This window comes from Sebastes fasciatus, chromosome 5 (assembly GCF_043250625.1).
Source record: "Sebastes fasciatus isolate fSebFas1 chromosome 5, fSebFas1.pri, whole genome shotgun sequence".
Classification (NCBI taxonomy): domain Eukaryota; kingdom Metazoa; phylum Chordata; class Actinopteri; order Perciformes; family Sebastidae; genus Sebastes; species Sebastes fasciatus.
The window spans coordinates 8,015,050-8,033,123 of NC_133799.1; the positions used below are offsets into that span (position 1 = coordinate 8,015,050).

The following is an 18,074-nucleotide window of genomic DNA, read 5'->3' on the forward strand; positions in this document are numbered from 1 at the left end:
TAAGCGGACTACTTGATTACTATAAGCAAACTATTTAAACAGCATTTGTACAGGAATGATTCTGTCCCAAGCTTTTGTTTTTTAAGGTTGCTTTTTGGCCTTTTATGCCTTTATTTATCGTGACAGTGATAGTAATGAAAGGGGGAGAGAGAGGGGATGACATGCAGCAAAGGGCCGTAGGTCGGATTCAAACCCTGGGCCGCTGTGGTAAGGACTCAGCCTTGGTACATGAGGTGCCCGCTCTGCCAGGTGAGCTAGTGGGGCGCCCCCTGTCCCAAGCCTTTTGATCCATACAGTATATGAGGTGGATCACTGTAACCATGGTCACTATAAGGGGTTTCCACTGTACTGTATTTATAGTCTACAGCATGAATTTGTTAACAGAGCCATACATTATTGAGTTAATGATTTTAAGTAGTTTTTTCAGAGCAGCTGCATTTACTGACTGTCAGCATATTTAGTCTCCCTACAGCTGCACTGTTTAAGCACACATATACAGCGGGAAGTGGCGTTGTTAACGGTCGTCTGTGCAACAGAGGTATTTATAGGTGACCTGTCGGTCAGCCCAGCAGAGGATTATAGCCAGCTGCAGCTCAATTATCAAACCACATACCAACAATTTTATATGGACCATATTGTTGTTTATAATTTAGCAGCATTAATATTTGACACAGTCCATGTATCGGCCTGGTCTGCTTCATGAGGGTCAGTCAGGCCGGATCAAACATATTAGTGTTTCTGAGTGAAGGAATTAACGGGAAAGTTAGCTACCAGCTGCACTCTCATCGCCAGTTTATGATATTCCTGGCACAATATAATACATTTATAAATTCCATGTGTTATATAACAGGTTTCATACATCAAGTCATTTGTGTGATGTGTCTTTGTGATGTTGCCCGTATAGGTATTCAGACTGGCTACTGTATAAATAATACTAACTGTAGAGTGGTGAAGAAACTGCTTCTTTAATACACACATACAAACCCAATGAATATCATCCTGCATCCAAAGTTTTAAGTGTTTTTGGTAGTTTGTTTTTCTGACCTCATAAAAGGTCCTTTTGTTGGGAAAATGTGAAATATTTTTACCTTTTACTGCCCTCATTAAAAAAGACATACCGTCAAATCAGTCAAAGTATGAAAATTTAACATTTATTATTCCTCTCCTCTCCTCTCCTCTCCTCTCCTCTCCTCTCCTCTCCTCTCCTCTCCTCTCCTCCTCTCCTCTCCTCTCCTCTCCTCTCCTCTCCTCTCCTCTCCTCTCCTCTCCTCTCCTCTCCCTCTCCTCTTTTCTTCCTCTCAAAGGTGAAGACTTCTCCAATGAGCTCCCCTCTTCCTCATCCTCATCATCTCTTCCCTCCTCTCCTTCCCTCTCATCCTCCTCCCCCTCTTCCTCTGACCTCCCCCTCTCCTCCTCTCTGCCTCACCCTGAATCCCCCCTTAACCCTGTCGCCTCTGGCAACCTGCGCCTCGAGGTCGCTGCCCCTCATTACCATGACGACCAGCTGCAGGTCAAGGTGTTCTGGAAGTTGCCTCATCACGGTGAGTTGATGCTGAAACAACAGATAGATGCAAATCAACTTCATTGCAGCAAATGTTATTTTAAAAGTCCTCTCTTTCCTCCTGTGACTGTTTGGTCTGTCAGATTCACACAAATATTAAACACATTTCCAATTAAATTTGCGTGGTTCTCACTGAGAAGTTACTAATTACACAAATAACCCTCTCCAAGTTCTATTGTTGCAGTCTTTACCTACAGTTTAATATTGGCACATTCATTTAGAACTGCAGTCAAACATGTGTCCAGTATAATCCACACCTTCCAACCAATCAGAATCCATCATTTTCAGTGGTTATGACAATAGAGTTCTGCGGGACTGAGTCCTAAAAACCCATAAATGAGTTAGCATTTTAGCACTTCCTGTTCCCACATCTGGAAGTCAATGTTTTTTTTAAATGGGTTTTTAGTTAGATGCCAGAAATAAGGTCTGTGGTTAACACAAGCTGAAGAGATTTTAATGTTTTGTTCTACGATATAAAATTTGTCAGTAAATATTCCACTACCAGGGCGATGCTGACTTCCTGGCTGGCCTTCAAAAATAGGTCATCCCTGCACCACTCTATCTACTGTATACTGATGCTTGAGATGCAGATTTTGCTTTACAATGATAATCTTCAGAGAGTGAGAACTCTGACAAAACGCTGTTTCTACAAATATGATTATTGATCATCAATAAAGAATAAAGAACTATAGACTTTTTACTAGAAGATGGAAAAATGAGAGAATGTGAAAGAGTAGAAAGTAGAGAAAAGTAAAACATTTATCAGTGTACATCATGACATTTTACATAGTATTCAAACAGTGTAATTCATGAAAATAAACACAAGATAAACACCACTTATGTAGTGTCTGTCTGTCTCTCTTTTGCTTTACAGGCAGGCAGAGACACCCTGGTCCGTACATTTTGCGGTGGCGTCCACATACCTGCAGTACTAATGTTACGAGCACAGAGAGAACAACAACTGTGCAGGTATAACTACCCTGGCCGACGTTTATGTGTCTCTGTGTTACTGAAATTGTGTATACGTGTCTTCTTTCTATGTGAGCATTGTTTTGTTCTGCGTATGTGTGTATCAGAGATCAGGTTTCATCCCCATAACTCAGATCAGTCTGGAATGCTCTCATCCTCTGTCTGTGTGTAACTTTGTCTCTCTGCCATCATCTCGCTCTGTCTCTGCACAACATCACTTCTACCAGAACTCAAATGTCAAATCCCTGGCTGAAATATATTATGTTGAAATATACAAGAATTAAATATAGGAAGGAGTTTGACTGAGAATGATCTATGGGTAATGGATTTACAGACTATTAACCATTAAATGTGTCACCAAAATTGAGATAGGAAAAATTAAATCTACTTTAAATCTGCATTTAAAACATCTTCTTTTTAAAAAGAATGTAAAAGCAACTGAAAAGATAAAGTGGTATTGAGTGTATACAGTGCACCTGATATCTGCCATCAAAAGAAAATTCCACTCACCAACATTAGATCTTTACCCACTGTTGTCCCGGCGTTAACCTCTCGTCTAAAGTGATCACAGACGCGGTGGGTTGATAAATATCAAAGTGCTGTGTGCAATTTGCTGAGGTCACGTTATGCCATTTGAAGCTGCCAACCTGCACAGCTGCCAAGTGCCGCTTCAAACTGTTGTGTTTATTTTAACATTGAGCTAACAAGCTGCTTATGTGCAAACAAAAACAGAGGTAATGTGTATATTTTGAGGAACCTTGTAATATGTCAGTTTTAACAACCAGCTGTGTACATTTTAAACACTTTTTTTTAATTCTGAGCTTAACTTGATTTTCTCCCTGCAGGGCACCCATCACACCATCACAGGCCTATTGTTCGCCTGTAAGTACAGGGTCGCCGTGGCAATGAAGGCTGACCCGGGGTCAGAGGCTGTTGCCTGGGTTACGACTCCAACTTGCTCCTCCATCAGGGTCAGAGGAGGCAAAGCTTTGCCCTGCCACACTGAGGGTAAGACAACATATTATCACAAAATTACAGTAGTGTTGCCAAACAATCTTTTTTTTTAATACGCACACAGTTAGCTGGTTAAATGCACTTCAGATAACTGCAATTATGGTCATAAGTGAAGGTTTTTGTGTCCTTTGTTTGTGTCAGAGCGCCTCCTGGCAGGCAGAAAGGTGGTACTGCGTCCAGAAAGACTGACTGCAGACTTTCAACAAGTCAATGGCACCCTGCTCACCGTGCTTCGCTGGAGGATGTCCCAGCATGCATTGGACTCGGCAGCTGTGGAGGGGTTCCAATTCACCTGGACGCTGCAATCAGGGGTTACCACGGCAACAGAAGGGCAGGAAGACACACTTATCTCCCAGACGCAGACAATCGCACCGGTGAGACACGAAGAGAGGTCTACAGTGATGGCATTGTGTTAGCAGCAGGAGGAAAACACCGTAGAAATATGAGAGGGCTCTGTGTGTGTTTGATTGTTTGTGTGTGTGTGTGTGTGTGTGATGAGTCAATAAGTATTTTATATCAAGTTCCTTTTTCTTTCCTTTGAATTTATACTTTAAAGGTCCCATCTCATGCTCATTTTCAGGTTCATACTTGTATTTTGTGTTTCTACTAGAACATGTTTACATGCTGTAATGTTCAAACAACACATTATTTTCCTCCTACTGTCTGCTTGAATATACCTGTATTTATCCTTTGTCTGAAACGCTCCGTTTTAGTGCATTTCAACGGAATTGCAACAGAATTGCGTTGCTAGGCAACAGATTGGGTCCATGTTTACTTCCCGTCAGCTGATGTTATTTACATACACTGCAACAGGAAATAAACTGTGACACATTTAGAATGTTTACGTCTAAAACCGTGTAATGGTCTAGATATTGTATATTTGTGACATCACGAATGGACAGAAATCCTAACGGCTTGTTTCAAATGCACAATTTCTGAACACGGGCCGTGTGCACTTCTCTGTATATTGAACGCTTCGATACTTTCACAGTATTTATAAAGCACTTAAACCTGCTTTATAATATAAAAGACAGAAAAATCTTACTTTTACAATATGGGACCTTTAAAGAGGCAGTGTCGTGAAAAAAAAGCTTTAAAAAATAGAAGTTTAACTCATAAAAGCTGAATAACAATCATGATACAGTATTTACATATTGTACAATAAATGATAAGAGTAGTGATATATGTTTGTTATTGTCAAGCCAGAATAGTGTCCTTGTGTGTCTGTTAACTTGTCCTGCTTCACCCTCCTCAGTCTCAGCGGTCGGTGTCAGTTTATGGTCTCCAGGTCGACAGTGTTTACCAGCTGCAGCTCCAGGTGCTAACAGCAGGCGGCAGCAACGGCACCACAGTGTCCAAGACCATACATACTCCAACTATCAACGCTACACTTTGATAGGTAATGGGGCTTTCTCAGTAACACAATGCTCTTTTGTGTAGTTCTGTTAAAAACTAATAGTCACATTTTTTTATCCCTTTAAATGAAAAAAAAACACAAAAATAACCTGATGAATGTCCGAAACATTACAATGAAAATTCTCTGACTGCAAGGGAAGAGGACAATCCCTTTAACATGATTAAATAGCATACATTTTCTGTCATATTTGGAGAATGTGTTTCTATGAAAGTGTAACACTTTTCATCTTTTGTTAATCCTACCAATCTACCATCTCTTCCAGGCCCAAACCCCACAGCTGTCAACGTCTGCTTCACCAAGCTCATCTTCACCAATGTCCGCTTCTACCAACGTACTTTTATTGCAGTTCACCGTTCAGTGCAACCTGACCAAAGTTCCTCTGTTTAAAGTACACCACTCTCTCATATCAACACTTTAATCACTTTTCAAATATCAGGAAGGTTGTGAACTCGCTCTCAAAGAAAAAAACATGAATCTTATCAATCATTAATCTGTCAGCTGATCCAAAAGGTTATGGCCTAAGTCAGTAGGTTTTGTACAAATTGTAAAAAAATAACTGTACATGGTGCCAGTTTAAAAAGCACTAAGTACTTACGGTTAGTCTAGAGACGCGTATCGTTAAACCATTTTTTTTTAAATTTTGTATTAAAATGCAGGGTGTGTATGTGAAAAGTGAGACTCCTTGCATGGCTGCATCTATGTTTGGTGTTTAGATGGGACCAATCAGGTCATTTCTAATCACTGGAGCCAAATGACACTTGTAAAGAGACTTATAATGCCTGTTGTTTTTGATCATGCAAGTAGAGAACGATATAGCACTGACCTTATGTACAAATAGAAATGTTTAGCAACAGACTGACTGTGTTTATTTCAATGCATAATCTGCTGCGTTATCTTTGAAGCCAGTGGTCTGAGTTGCTGAAGCCTTGAATTAAGCTGAAATATATTTGAATATTTTTTTGAATATTGTTTAAAAAAAAAAGCTAATTTTTTCACTCAAATCTGTCTGAATTCATTTGTTTGATACATCTTGGGCCTTGTGCAGCATTACTTTGCATTATGCTACATCCATTTCACTAAATAATAATATGTGACATTTGTACACAGTTAATATAGCTATACCTGTGGTAAATATCATCAGTCATGGCATTACTTTGAAAAGGTTGAAAACTACTGGTGTCAAGCGATCAGTAATTATCATGTTAATATTCTCTCTATGTAACCTTTTTTATACATTTTACTGTTGATAATTTTGTACTTAATTTCTTTACTTTTTGACAGTTTTATTTATTGTTTTCCTGTCTTAGTTTTTTTGTAATTAAAGAATATCAAGATACAGTGTGTGTGTGTGTTGTGTTTTGATAACAGGGATCAGTTTATTATGTTATTATTATTATTACTATGTTTTATGTATGATTATGTTTTGCATTATATAAAATTATATTTTAAATTAGAATTGCCATTACTTTGCTTCTCTTTATCCACTATTTTCCTTTATTTGTTATGGCAACACAGATTAATTGCCTATACATGTAATGCCAATAAAAAACTAATTGAAATTCTAAAATTAAAACTTTATATATTTATAGATTATATTGCTGTTGTTGTCTGTGTATATATATACATATATATACACATATATATATGTATATATATAGATGTAGATATATATACATATATATCATAAAATATCGCAGCAACGTTTCTAAAATTTAGATTTTATATATATATACAATATATATACATACATATATGTATGTATATATATATATACATATATACATACATATACTGTATATATATCATAAAATATCGCAGCAACGTTTCTAAAATTTGGATTTTATATATATATAGACATATATAGACATATATATATATATATAGACATATATAGACATATATATACATATATATATATATATATATATATATATATATATATATATATATATATATATATATATACATATATAAACATATATATATTTTTTTTTTATTTATAGTATAAGTATGAGGATTAGTGGTAAAGGTATAGGGAGAGGTAATTTGAAGGTGACTTCGGGAGAGCTTCCGGACGGACCCGAACGCAGCCGAAGCTGAGCACCGACGTGACGCAGTGACGCAATCAACGAGCGACGACAGCTTTGAATTGTTGTTTCTTCAAATCGTGGTCAGATTTGTTATTTCATAGACAAGGTAGAGTATAATCATGTTTCTCTTCACCTAAACGTCATTGCTTCTGTCTTATACTCCCCCATCACTTCACATACTGGTCCTCAGCTCCTCTTTTGTCTTCAGACGGCCTCAACTTCCTCCTGAAAATGGAGGAAATGTGTTGTAGTCGCTGCTTTGTGCTGCTCGTCTGTTGTGTTTCTGCTGCAGATAGCTCACTCTGCTCACTCTGCTCACTCTGCAGGCTTCAAGGGGGATTTATAACTTATGCACAACTTTGTGAAACACGCTAATTGACTTAAAATCATCTGATGGTAGGTTGTGTTGTTAAGTGATGTTTGGGCCCTGGTGCTCGACGTGACACCACCGAGCTAACGACACCTTTGTTTAGATTTAACTTAACACATCTTGACTGTTTGATTGTGGGATTGAAGTTTTAGCAGACTTTGGCAAAGCTGTTCACCATTAACTAAGGCTGCTGATGGCTGATTGATCTGCACACACTGAATATCTGCAGCTCAAGAGCTGCTATGTTGCTGCTAACCTCAGCTAACTTACTTCAAAACGAGATGACACCTCTTTTGTTTTGGTCCCTATTAAACAAACCATGAAATAATAATAATAATAATATAATTAAGTTATTCCTCATTCAGCAGGAAGCCACATTCATTTTCTGTGTGAGCCTGAAGTAGCATCTATAGTGATGTGATCCTCATTAACAGGTGGATCTCAGTTGCATGTGATTCATTTGTTTTAGATTGCAACTAACTCACTTTTTGCACAAAGATATCACGACTATAAAACAAGTATTTAAGGGACATTTCGTGCCAAAAGTAAAGTTACTGACTCCCAAAGAGGAGTCATCTCGTTTAGAAGCAAGTTAGCTGATGTTAGCAGCAACATAGCAGCTCTTGAGCTTAACTAGGAGGTTTACCTCTAAACGAAATGACTCCTCTTTGGGAGTCAGTAATGTTGCTTTAGGCACGTTAAATACGTGTTTTGTAGTCGTGATATCTTTGTGCAAAAAGTGAGTTAGTTGCAAGCTAAAACAAATGAATCACATGCTGTCTGAACTGAGATCCACCTGTTAATGAGGATCACTATAGTTGCTACTTCAGGTTTGGCTCATACAGTAAATGAATATAGCTTCCTGCTGAATGAGGAATAGTTTCCTTATTATTATTATTATTATTATTATTATTATTATTATTATTTTTCATGGTTTATTTAAAGGTCCCATATTGTAAAAGTAAGATTTGTATGTCTTTTATATTATAAAGCAGGTTTAAGTATATAAATACTGTGAAAGTATCAAAGCGCTCAATATACGGAGAAATACACACAGCCCGTATTCAGAAATTGTGTGTTTGAAACAAGCCGTCAGGATTCCTGTCCATTTGTGATGTCACAAATATACAATATCTAGACCATTACACAGTTTTAAACAAACATTCTAAATGTGTCCCAGTTTATTTCCTGTTGCAGTGTATGTAAATGACATCAGCTGACAGGAAGTAAACATGGACCCAAACTGTTGCCAGGCAACGCAATTCTGTTGTATTTCCGTTGAAATGCACTAAAACAGAGCGTTTCAGACAGAATAAATACAGGTATAATCAGGCAGACAGTATGAGGAAAATAAAGTGTTTTTTGAACATTACAGCATGTTAACATGTTCTAGTAGAAACACAAAATACAAGTATGAACCTGAAAATGAGCACGATATGGGACCTTTAATAGGGACCAATACAATGTACATAGACAACTTAAAAACGGCTATCTGATGCCAGTATCAAAGTGCTTATAGCGGATGCTAATTTGCAACACCTGTCCCTAGAAGGGCTTTTTGTGAAAATAAGAGACAAAAAAACAAGACAATTGTCACTTGAAGCTGCTCTGGTGGATCTGCTAAAGCTCTGTAGTCTCATGATGTATTTGCAGAAAGGCAGAGGAGCACAAGCTTTACATAATGAAAATCAATAAAGTTTGCAACAGCTTGTATTTACTCAAAATGAGGCAATGATGACAATTTTAAATAATGAGTCATGCTTTGCGCATTTAAACATCTAATTTTATTGCTAAAATGTCTTTCATTTGCTCTTATTGTCTCCCTGTCTCTTCCTCTTTCCCATTTGCTCTAACTAGGGGACCATGGTGGTGTTACTCTTCCATACAGAGTCTACCCATCACTGAGGAACACTTAATATCTGACATGCTCTAGTCTGTTGTCTAGTCAATAACCTCTATGGTGAGGAAAGGCTTGAGGACAACTTCTTCTCTACACCACAAAAGGACTTTAGAGAAGAATACCTGGAGGGAAGCGTCAGGATAAAAACCAAGGAAACACGTAATATTCCGAGGACCAACAGGAAGGAGAGGACAGGCGTGTGGAGACGGGGGTGTTGGGGATGGGGTTGAAGAGCCAAAGGAGGACGTCATGGTTCACAGCGGCTCTGCATCCCCAATGAAAACAACACCATCAGCATCTCCTCATTTAACTGTTCCTGCTACAACACCTCCTCTGCAAGCAGCTCCTCCTCTTGTGCCTCCCCCTGGAGATACTACAGATCCGGACCTAACCCAGACCCCAGCCAAACTCCTCGCCACAGACCTTACCTCCGACTTGACCCAGCCCTCTACTCTGACTCCTACTGATCCTGAGCCCCTTGTTTTTACCCCAGCAAAAACACTTGATGCTAGCTCGAGCCCGTTGTCAGCCTGGTCCTCTACACACACACTCTCCGCTCCTGAGGGCCCCGTCAATGGCCGTACATCAGGCAGGAAGAGGACTCCTAAAGCCTGTGACTGCTGTGGGCCCAACGGTAAAGGACACGATGTCGGAACCTCGGGCAGAGGGAGGGGGAAAGGAAGAGGGAGAGGGAGGGGGAGTGGAAGGGACGTCAGGGACTTCAGGGACACCCCAAAAAGGAAATTGGATGGCCAGATGACCCATTTGACACATTTTGATTTGACCAAGGAGGAGGTGGAGGAAGCAGAGGATGAAGGTGACAGATATGAGAAGGTGCAAACGACTGTAGTAGTGGCTGATACTCGGTCACAAACGCCCATCGCTCTCCCTGTTACAGCCTCCCTGCAGGATGGACCAACAAGCAATTATGTTGCTCCAGAGAAAAGGGATGCACAGAAAAAGGAGGACGTGTTGATAGAAGGGTCAGGGGGGAAAGGAGTTGGTGCTAGCGGGGATGTGGAGATGATATTGTCTAGAATGGCAGGCAGGGGAGCACCAGTAGTTAGAGGGAGGGGAATGGTGGGAGCTACGTCTGCATCAAAAATGGAAGTAGAAGGTGCAATAAAGAGGGCCGGTTCAGGTGGCATCGGTTCTAAAATGGATGCCAGGGCTCCATTATTGTTTGTGCAGAGGCAAAACAAAGCCGCAGAGATGGACCATAGAGAGCAGGCTGACTCCAGCTCAGTTAAATCTTCTTTGGGAAATGGAGACACGGTAAACCTGAGTGACACTGAACCTGAAGAGGATGCGAAGGAGGGTAACGCGATCATAAGGGAAATGGCAAATGGGCTACTTTCTACTTTCCCGCAGCAGTCAGGTCCTGCATCAAGGTCAGGATCTCCCCAGGACCTGGACTCTGAGATGCAGGTGGACAAGTCTCCTGACAGAACAGACTCTGTACCAGTAACTCTCTCCAACGGAGATGTCACCACACCAACAAATGCTGATCACTGCTCCACACTTATGGAGGTGGAAACCTCTCATCTGGCTGCGGTTGCTCCTTCATCCCAGGGTCCTATTACAGTGTGCAGCATGCAGCACAGCTTGGCATTAAGAGACCACAGGCTGTACTGTCAGTCTGGAACATGGGAGAGGGGCGGGATGGAAGAAGTATTAGACAAAGAAAAAACTAACGGAGGGGAGATAGATGGAGAGAAGCAGAATAAGGAAAGTCTGGAGCAGCTTACTGATATGATCCACGGTAAGTTCTCAGTTTGTTGAAATGAAGCGTGGTAAATCATTGATTGTTTTGTTTTTTTACACACAAGCTGAAAAAAGTGCTGAGGATGGCACCTTTTCTGTCATATGACATTTGTAAAACATGAGGCCTCATCTGTGAAATCTTTTATGGGATATTTTCTCCTTTACAAACTGAATTTATGTGTAGTCGTAATTTCTAAGCTGATATGCACAATTTAGACCAACACACAACACAGACCTAATTCAAGATCAACCCTGTTTCACCAAGATGTTCACATGGGTACATAGGAAATAGGGATTGAGTTTTTCTGTTTTACAATTTCAAGAGACAATACACATAGTTCTGTCCTCTTAGAATACATTTTTATGGGACAGCATCTTCTTGGCATCACTCACGTTTGGAAGTCAATAAACAGGACTGCGGCTTTGACACAAACAAACAAGCCAAAACTGTTTCAGTGACGGGTGGTAAAGGATGTGCAAATATTGCTGTGATTATATTACTCCAGTTAAAATCACAAAAATGTAACACTGCTTGAATCTGTATTGTGAATTTGGGTTTTAATAAACAAAACCACTCATCTTCCAAACAACAACTTGTTTGTTATTAAGCTAATAGATCTGACAAAGATAATGATCTCCTCTCTTACAGACTTTCTGGAGAGCTTCTACATGAAGTATGGCAGTTTCAGTCCTCTCAGTGAGAGAGATGTCCTGGAATACCTGAAGAAGAAAGGCAACTCTGACCTCAGCAACAGGTTAGTCTGCACGCACACACACACACAATCTGCCAGCTCTTGAGTGTTTATCTGCATGTTTCATCACTAAAGCCGCCCACACATGATCAACGGTAAGATGACTCTGCGCTGGTTGTTCCATTATTTTCCAATAAAGACAGCAGTGCCGCCATACTAAGCGGAAGCGCTACCCTTGACGTGGCTCACCGCTCGAAATTGCCACCGAGCACTGCGCTCAAAGCACACATTATTTAAACTTTCACCTCGGCTGCCGCTGACTTTTCAAAGCGCAACCAATGAAAACAGCTGCAACTGTTGTTGTTGCCTAGAAACAGCGAATGGCGTTCCTGCACACTGTTTTTGGTGACATATTTTACCTGCTGCCTCTACAAGGCTCTGTGCCCATCCGCACGGTGAATGAAGAGCAAAGTTCTTATCATGTGAAGGCATCTCAACCACACATGAATGCAGTGATACAGGTGAAACCGTTTTATGCCAGCAGCAGCAAGTACTTCAGTTAACCAGAATAAGGTAAAACATAGAAGCCAAACAAGACACTGAAACACGGACAAAACACAACGAACCATAAAATGCATCATTTACTGTGTGCAGGGAAATTTTTGCTGTTATGATCAACTTGTGTGTTATTTACAGTAAATATGAAAGCTTTCATTGTGTTATCATGTCATCACATATCAAATCAGGCCAGTTGCCAGATGGATGTTTGTTAAAACAGCATTCAGAAGAATCTGTTTGGAAGCGGAGGCACCTAAATTAACACCACACTGTAACTGTTTCATTTCTGTTAAAAAACGTACATTCTTCCTTTTTTGGACTATTATTTCTAATCTCTGACGTTGTTGCATCTCTTTCCTCCTCTGAGCCCGTCAATAGACACTTCACAGGGTTGTATAAAATGTCTAATGCATTTCTCCTCTTGTTTTGTTTGTGTTTTAGTGGACTGGACGTCAAAAGGGAGATGGCTCGGTACAGGGCGGCGCTGGCCTCTGCTCCTATCGCAGGCTTCATGTTGTCGTATAACAAACACACCCTGGGCCTGGAGGACCTCGGCACGCTGGAGGAACAGAACTGGCTTAATGACCAGGTAAAGACGGAAGAAAGGTTGTACAGCTACAGAAAAGTATTCTTGCCACCATCAGACTTCTTCTCAGTCTGACCGGCCTTCTAGCACTAAACAAAAGTCCCTCTAACCCCTCATCCTACCAACCTATTTAACGTACAAGAAGTATCGACTGGAGTCCCTGGGGACCCAAGTCAAGTCAATTTTATCTGTATAGCCCAAAATCACAAATTTGCCTCAGGGGGCTTTACGATCTGTACCGGATACGACACCCTCTGTCCTTCACAGTGTGACCCTCTCATAGGATGAGGAAAAACTCCCCCCAAAAAAACCTTTTAACAGGGAAAAAATAAAAAAATGGAAGAAACCTCAGGAAGAGCAACAGAGGAGGGATCCCCCTTCCAGGATGGACAGACGTGCAATAGATGTCGTGTGTACCAACATAATGAAAATACAACATAGACAATCCATATGACAGAAATTAATACATATAATGTGAACATATGTGAGAAGGTGGATTTTCATGTCAAGCAGCTTCCTGGCATTGCCTAATATGTAGAGCCAGAGCAACACGACCTCCTCTCCACACCTAATAGATAGAGCCAGAATAAAGCACCTGTGGGATATGACAAAAAGTAAACCTCTGGGCTCTGTGGCCCCAGTCAGTAGGATGAGGTTTAAAAAATCCTGCAATAATGAAAAGACATATCCCATTTGTTTGTTTTAGTGATGATGAACTGTCTTACATTGAATCATCTTTGTCTGTCTGCTCAGATTATCAACATGTATGGAGAACTCATCATGGAGGCGACACAACAGAAGGTGAGGGTTTGTTTGAATGCTTAAAATAAAAAAAAATTCATATAGCAAAAGGATGGGATTTATGAAATCCTGACTGTAAGAGCGAGGAGAGTTTTATTACATTGAGATGTTTTTCATTATATAAATATATACATGACATTTTGACTGTGTAATGTGTTCATGTATTTTATTATTTCTCTCTCTCAGGTTCATTTCTTTAACAGCTTTTTCCACAAGCAGCTGGTCGCCAAGGGTTATGAAGGTGTGAAGAGATGGACCAAAAAAGTAAGTTGTTTAAACAGTATCGCTATATCTGAACTTTAATATCACTATTTTATTTCCTCTTTTTAATTTGTTGCAGGAAAATAGATTTAACTGTCAACCATTTTTTTGTGGTTTGGTTGCTAGCTACATTAAGTAAAAGTAGGTCATATGAAATGTGTTCAGTAATTCTTGAAATCATCCATTTCCATCCACCTTACTGTTTAGCCGTGCATGTAAAAAAAGTGATTTGGTGTCAAACAGATAGTTTGTGACTTTTGGAAGTATTGCCTGATAATCTGACAGCTGCACCGTGTTGGATATCTAATTAGTGTGTGTGGTAATTTGATTATTTCAGGTTGACCTGTTCTCCAAGTGGCTGCTGCTATTTCCCATCCATTTAGAAATCCACTGGTCTCTCATCACGGTCACCATGGCAACCAAAACCATCAGTTACTACGACAGCCAAGGCATCGTCTTCAGACACACCACAGATGTGAGTACCTCTTTGTAGTTCATTGTTTCAGATGTTTGGGTGATTTGATTTTGAATCTCTGCAGAACTAACGCGATCATCGGTTATCCAGTTTTTTCTGATAGATTATTGGACCATCTATTCCTGGAGAGACTCCACTAGATGAATAGTTGTTCTCTCAGCAACAGCAGATAGACAGAATGTGCCAGGTTTTTCATCATAAGGCTGTAATGAAGCAGAACGTACTTTGAGAGTAAATTAGTGGATTAATGTGTGAAAGACAGCAAACCATACATGTTCCTGTTTAAATTTAGCTCCTATATTCTCACCATCTGCTTCACTTAACCTCCACTTTCTCATTGAGACTACATCTGTTCTTCCTTAAAACTATCCCAATGCTTGAGCAATGCAATCCACACAGTCCTCTGGAATCTGAATTGAAATTTAAGTTAGTTGACATTTTTTTTAACATTCATAAAATCCAATAAATACTGTCTCACAGTGGAAATGTGTTTGTTCTTCCCTATCAGAACATTATGAAGTACCTTCAGTCTGAAGCCAGAGAGAAGCAACAGACAGCTTTCCAGAAAGGCTGGAAGATCACCATCATCAAGGTAACCCTGAACCCTGAACCCTGACTGTCGTCCTCATGCTGTGTTCACCTGGTGCCTTGAAAACAGTTATATTCCCTTGATGTTAGTCAAATGCAAAAAGGGGAAGCCCCCTTCTTCTTGCCAAGTTACAAACTTTCTCATTTTACGGCTATACAGTACACTACAAGATGTTTCTGAAAACATTTGAGGAGAGAAATAGGCATTACAGTAACAGAATATTGATTCATATTTGATCAGCGCTGCCTAGTTTGACCGTTTGATCGAAGTTTGCGAGTGATTGACAGCTGTCTCTGTTAAATGAACAGCCAATAGCTACGCTCTCTCTCTGAAATGACCTGTGATTGGTCAAAGTCTCCTGTTACGTTAGATTTTTTAAAGCCTGAAAACAGAGCCATGAGGAGGTGTAGAAGTCTAGTTATCTCTCAGAGCACTTGAATTACAATATGCTGAAAGGTTATTATGGATTTTTTTGCCCAATGATGCCAAAAACGTTCTGCCTACTGCAGCTTTAAGTTACTGTTGCATAATTTTTTTCCCCCGGTAACTATTTCTTAACCATTGTCTCACTACAAAATCAAACATACAATATAGATGCAGGTGTGCACAGTAAATACAAACATGTAAAGACATAAACTGTTCAGTCCAGAAGCTGTAGCTGTGAGATCACTTGTCCTCTGCTTGACTGTGACTTGTTGACTCCTCAGGGTATTCCTCAGCAGAAAAACGACAGCGACTGTGGAGTTTTTGTCCTCGAGGTGAGTCATTATTCTTTCCGACCTTTACTGCTGTCCTCCTGTCCTCCTTTCATCACAAGTTTCTTTCATTCTTTTCCTCATCTCCTGTCCCCGTTTGCTCCCTCTTCTCTCTTTGCCTTATCTGTCTTTTTTTCCTGGCTGAAAAAGAAATATAAATATAGCTGTGTCTCCAGAAGAAAGACACTGGGGAGAAGCTTCTTGTTGTTTAATATGGCAACCTAGCCGTGGTTGTGGATCATTTTCCCTCACTGTCTCTTCTTTTTTGTCTTGGTGTGTCAGTACTGCCGTTGTCTCTCTGTGAAGCAGCCTCTGCTGTTCAGTCAGGAGGACATGCCGCGCATCCGCAAGAGAATCCACAAGGAGCTGTGTGACTGCCACCTCAACGACTGAACGACTGAATTATGGGCGCTTTCACTCTTCACGACTGCCCGCCTGGTTACATGAGACGGTGTGTCCAGGTCTGTCAGATGGCCTGTGTTACTGACAGCCTGCTACATAAGCTAATTGCAGTATTCCAGGGAGCTCTGGAGTCTTGACGGACAGCACCGTGGCTGCTCATTTGGACTTTTGGTGACTTTTGGAGTTCAAAAACAGTCTGTAGCTAAGCAGATTTTCACTTGCAAAGAACTACTGACGTGGCCCCCTACTGACCCACCGCGGTGCTGGACCCATCAGGTTGTTTTTTGTGTTCTACATTTACCTTCTCCCCAGTGGATTTCAACCAAATGGCCAAATGGACACAATTAGGGAGCTCTGAGTTGGACTTGACAACACAGGCATTGGACCAGCCTGGACCAATGGGACGGACCTTCCATCCCAAATGGAGTGGCCTTACTTCCCACGAGGCCATTTTAACCCCGAATGACATTTTTAGCTGTTTTATTTTATGCTGGACTTAACAGCAGTATCCTACTTAACAGTTAAATGCGTGTTTTCTAACATGTTTAATAAAGGTAGGATGTTTTGATTCAGTGGACCAACCGTTCACTTAAAACTTGAAGGTTTGAGTTGGTGTCGTTCTCTTGGACTACAGATATTTGCACGGGTTCGAGGCCTATCATCCGTTGAAGAGTCTAGATATCAACTGAATGTACTGATCACATATTCTTCCTGGCTGCCTCGCAGGGTGCACACTTAAGCACCCTACAGGCTAAAATGGCACATTTTGACTGTGGCTTGAAACAGGGATATATAATTTTGTATCAACATTTTTGACACCTTACTCCAAATAATTTCTTATTAAAAATTCCAGATTTTCCAACACACATTATTTCCCGCTTTTTTTTGTTTTGTTGTGATCACGTCGTTATGATGTGGCGTTTTTCTGCCTTTTCAGCTGAACGCCACTGTTTGATTTTACATTTGAATCCATCAGTTTGTGTTTGAAAACAGTTTCTCTCATGCTGGTTGGTGAATTTCATATGAAGCTGTACAGCTTGCTGCTGGTGTGAGGACCACCGCGTCTGATTTTTAGCAACGAAGTTTCTCCATGTTGACTTTATATTATTGTCGAGGCCTCCTGCTTCACATGGATGCATTATCACAGGCGTAGACAGTCGTAGTTACAGAGCGGCCTCTTTAACAGAGAAACAAGTGGACCTCAGCTATTTTGATTAAATCTTCTGTCCTACCTAGATTTTGTTGTTATATATGTATTTACAGATTGTATTGTACTTTTACTGGCCTACTACTGTACATGCTTGCTTTGGCTAAAAACCACAATTGTTTCTGGACTGTTTTTATTGTTATTATTAAAAGGCCAATACTGCTGGGAATGTTGTTGCAGCTTTTCTCTTAAGTTCTTTTGAATGAGTAGTGCAAAAATGCTGAATCATGGAGGCAACATCATATATTGACAGTGACAGGATGAATGACGTCTTTTAAACCTGCAGTAGGCAGAATGTTTTTGGCATCATTGGTCAAAAATCCATAATAACCTTTCAGCATATTGTAATTCAAGTGTTCTGAGAGAAAACTAGACTTCTGCACCTCCTCATGGCTCTGTTTTCAGGCTTTAAAAAATCTACGGGAGACGGGAGACTTTAACCAATCCAAGGTAATTTCAGAAAGAGAGCGTTCCTATTGGCTGTTCATTCAACAGAGGCAGCTGTCCATCACTCGCAAACAGTCAAACTAGGCAGCGCTGATCAAATATGAATCAATATTCTGTTACTGTAATGCCTATTTCTCACCTCAAATGTTTTCAGAAACATCTTGTAGTGTACTGTTTAGCAGTAAAATGAGGACGTTTGCTTCGGCTGGTGGGCAG

The 18,074-nt window shown here is 40.3% G+C and overlaps 2 protein-coding genes across 3 annotated transcripts in view; both read left to right on the top strand.

Moving 5' to 3' along the window:
* Positions 1–6,299, top strand: part of anos1b (anosmin 1b) — a 48,510-nt gene extending 42,211 nt beyond the window's left edge. The window contains exons 10-15 of the mRNA XM_074634872.1: positions 1,305–1,541; positions 2,436–2,530; positions 3,376–3,538; positions 3,686–3,918; positions 4,800–4,943; positions 5,224–6,299. Coding sequence (XP_074490973.1) covers positions 1,305–1,541; positions 2,436–2,530; positions 3,376–3,538; positions 3,686–3,918; positions 4,800–4,940 — 869 coding nt within the window. The 3' untranslated portion in view covers positions 4,941–4,943; positions 5,224–6,299. The remainder of the gene's footprint in view (positions 1–1,304; positions 1,542–2,435; positions 2,531–3,375; positions 3,539–3,685; positions 3,919–4,799; positions 4,944–5,223) is intronic.
* Positions 6,300–7,017: 718 nt separating this feature from the next.
* On the top strand, positions 7,018–17,580 carry LOC141767510 (uncharacterized). 2 transcript variants are annotated; one of them, XM_074634873.1, is made up of 10 exons: positions 7,018–7,157; positions 9,279–11,083; positions 11,735–11,840; positions 12,777–12,924; positions 13,675–13,722; positions 13,909–13,986; positions 14,321–14,458; positions 14,967–15,050; positions 15,755–15,805; positions 16,085–17,580. In XM_074634873.1, the coding sequence occupies exons 2-10, from the start codon at positions 9,571–9,573 to the stop codon at positions 16,193–16,195; spliced, it is 2,277 nt and encodes a 758-aa protein (XP_074490974.1). In that variant the 5' UTR covers positions 7,018–7,157; positions 9,279–9,570; the 3' UTR covers positions 16,196–17,580. The 2 variants fall into 2 exon arrangements, with proteins under 2 accessions (XP_074490974.1, XP_074490976.1); XM_074634875.1 differs by lacking the exon at positions 7,018–7,157 and adding an exon at positions 7,258–7,447.
* Positions 17,581–18,074: the final 494 nt, after the last annotated feature.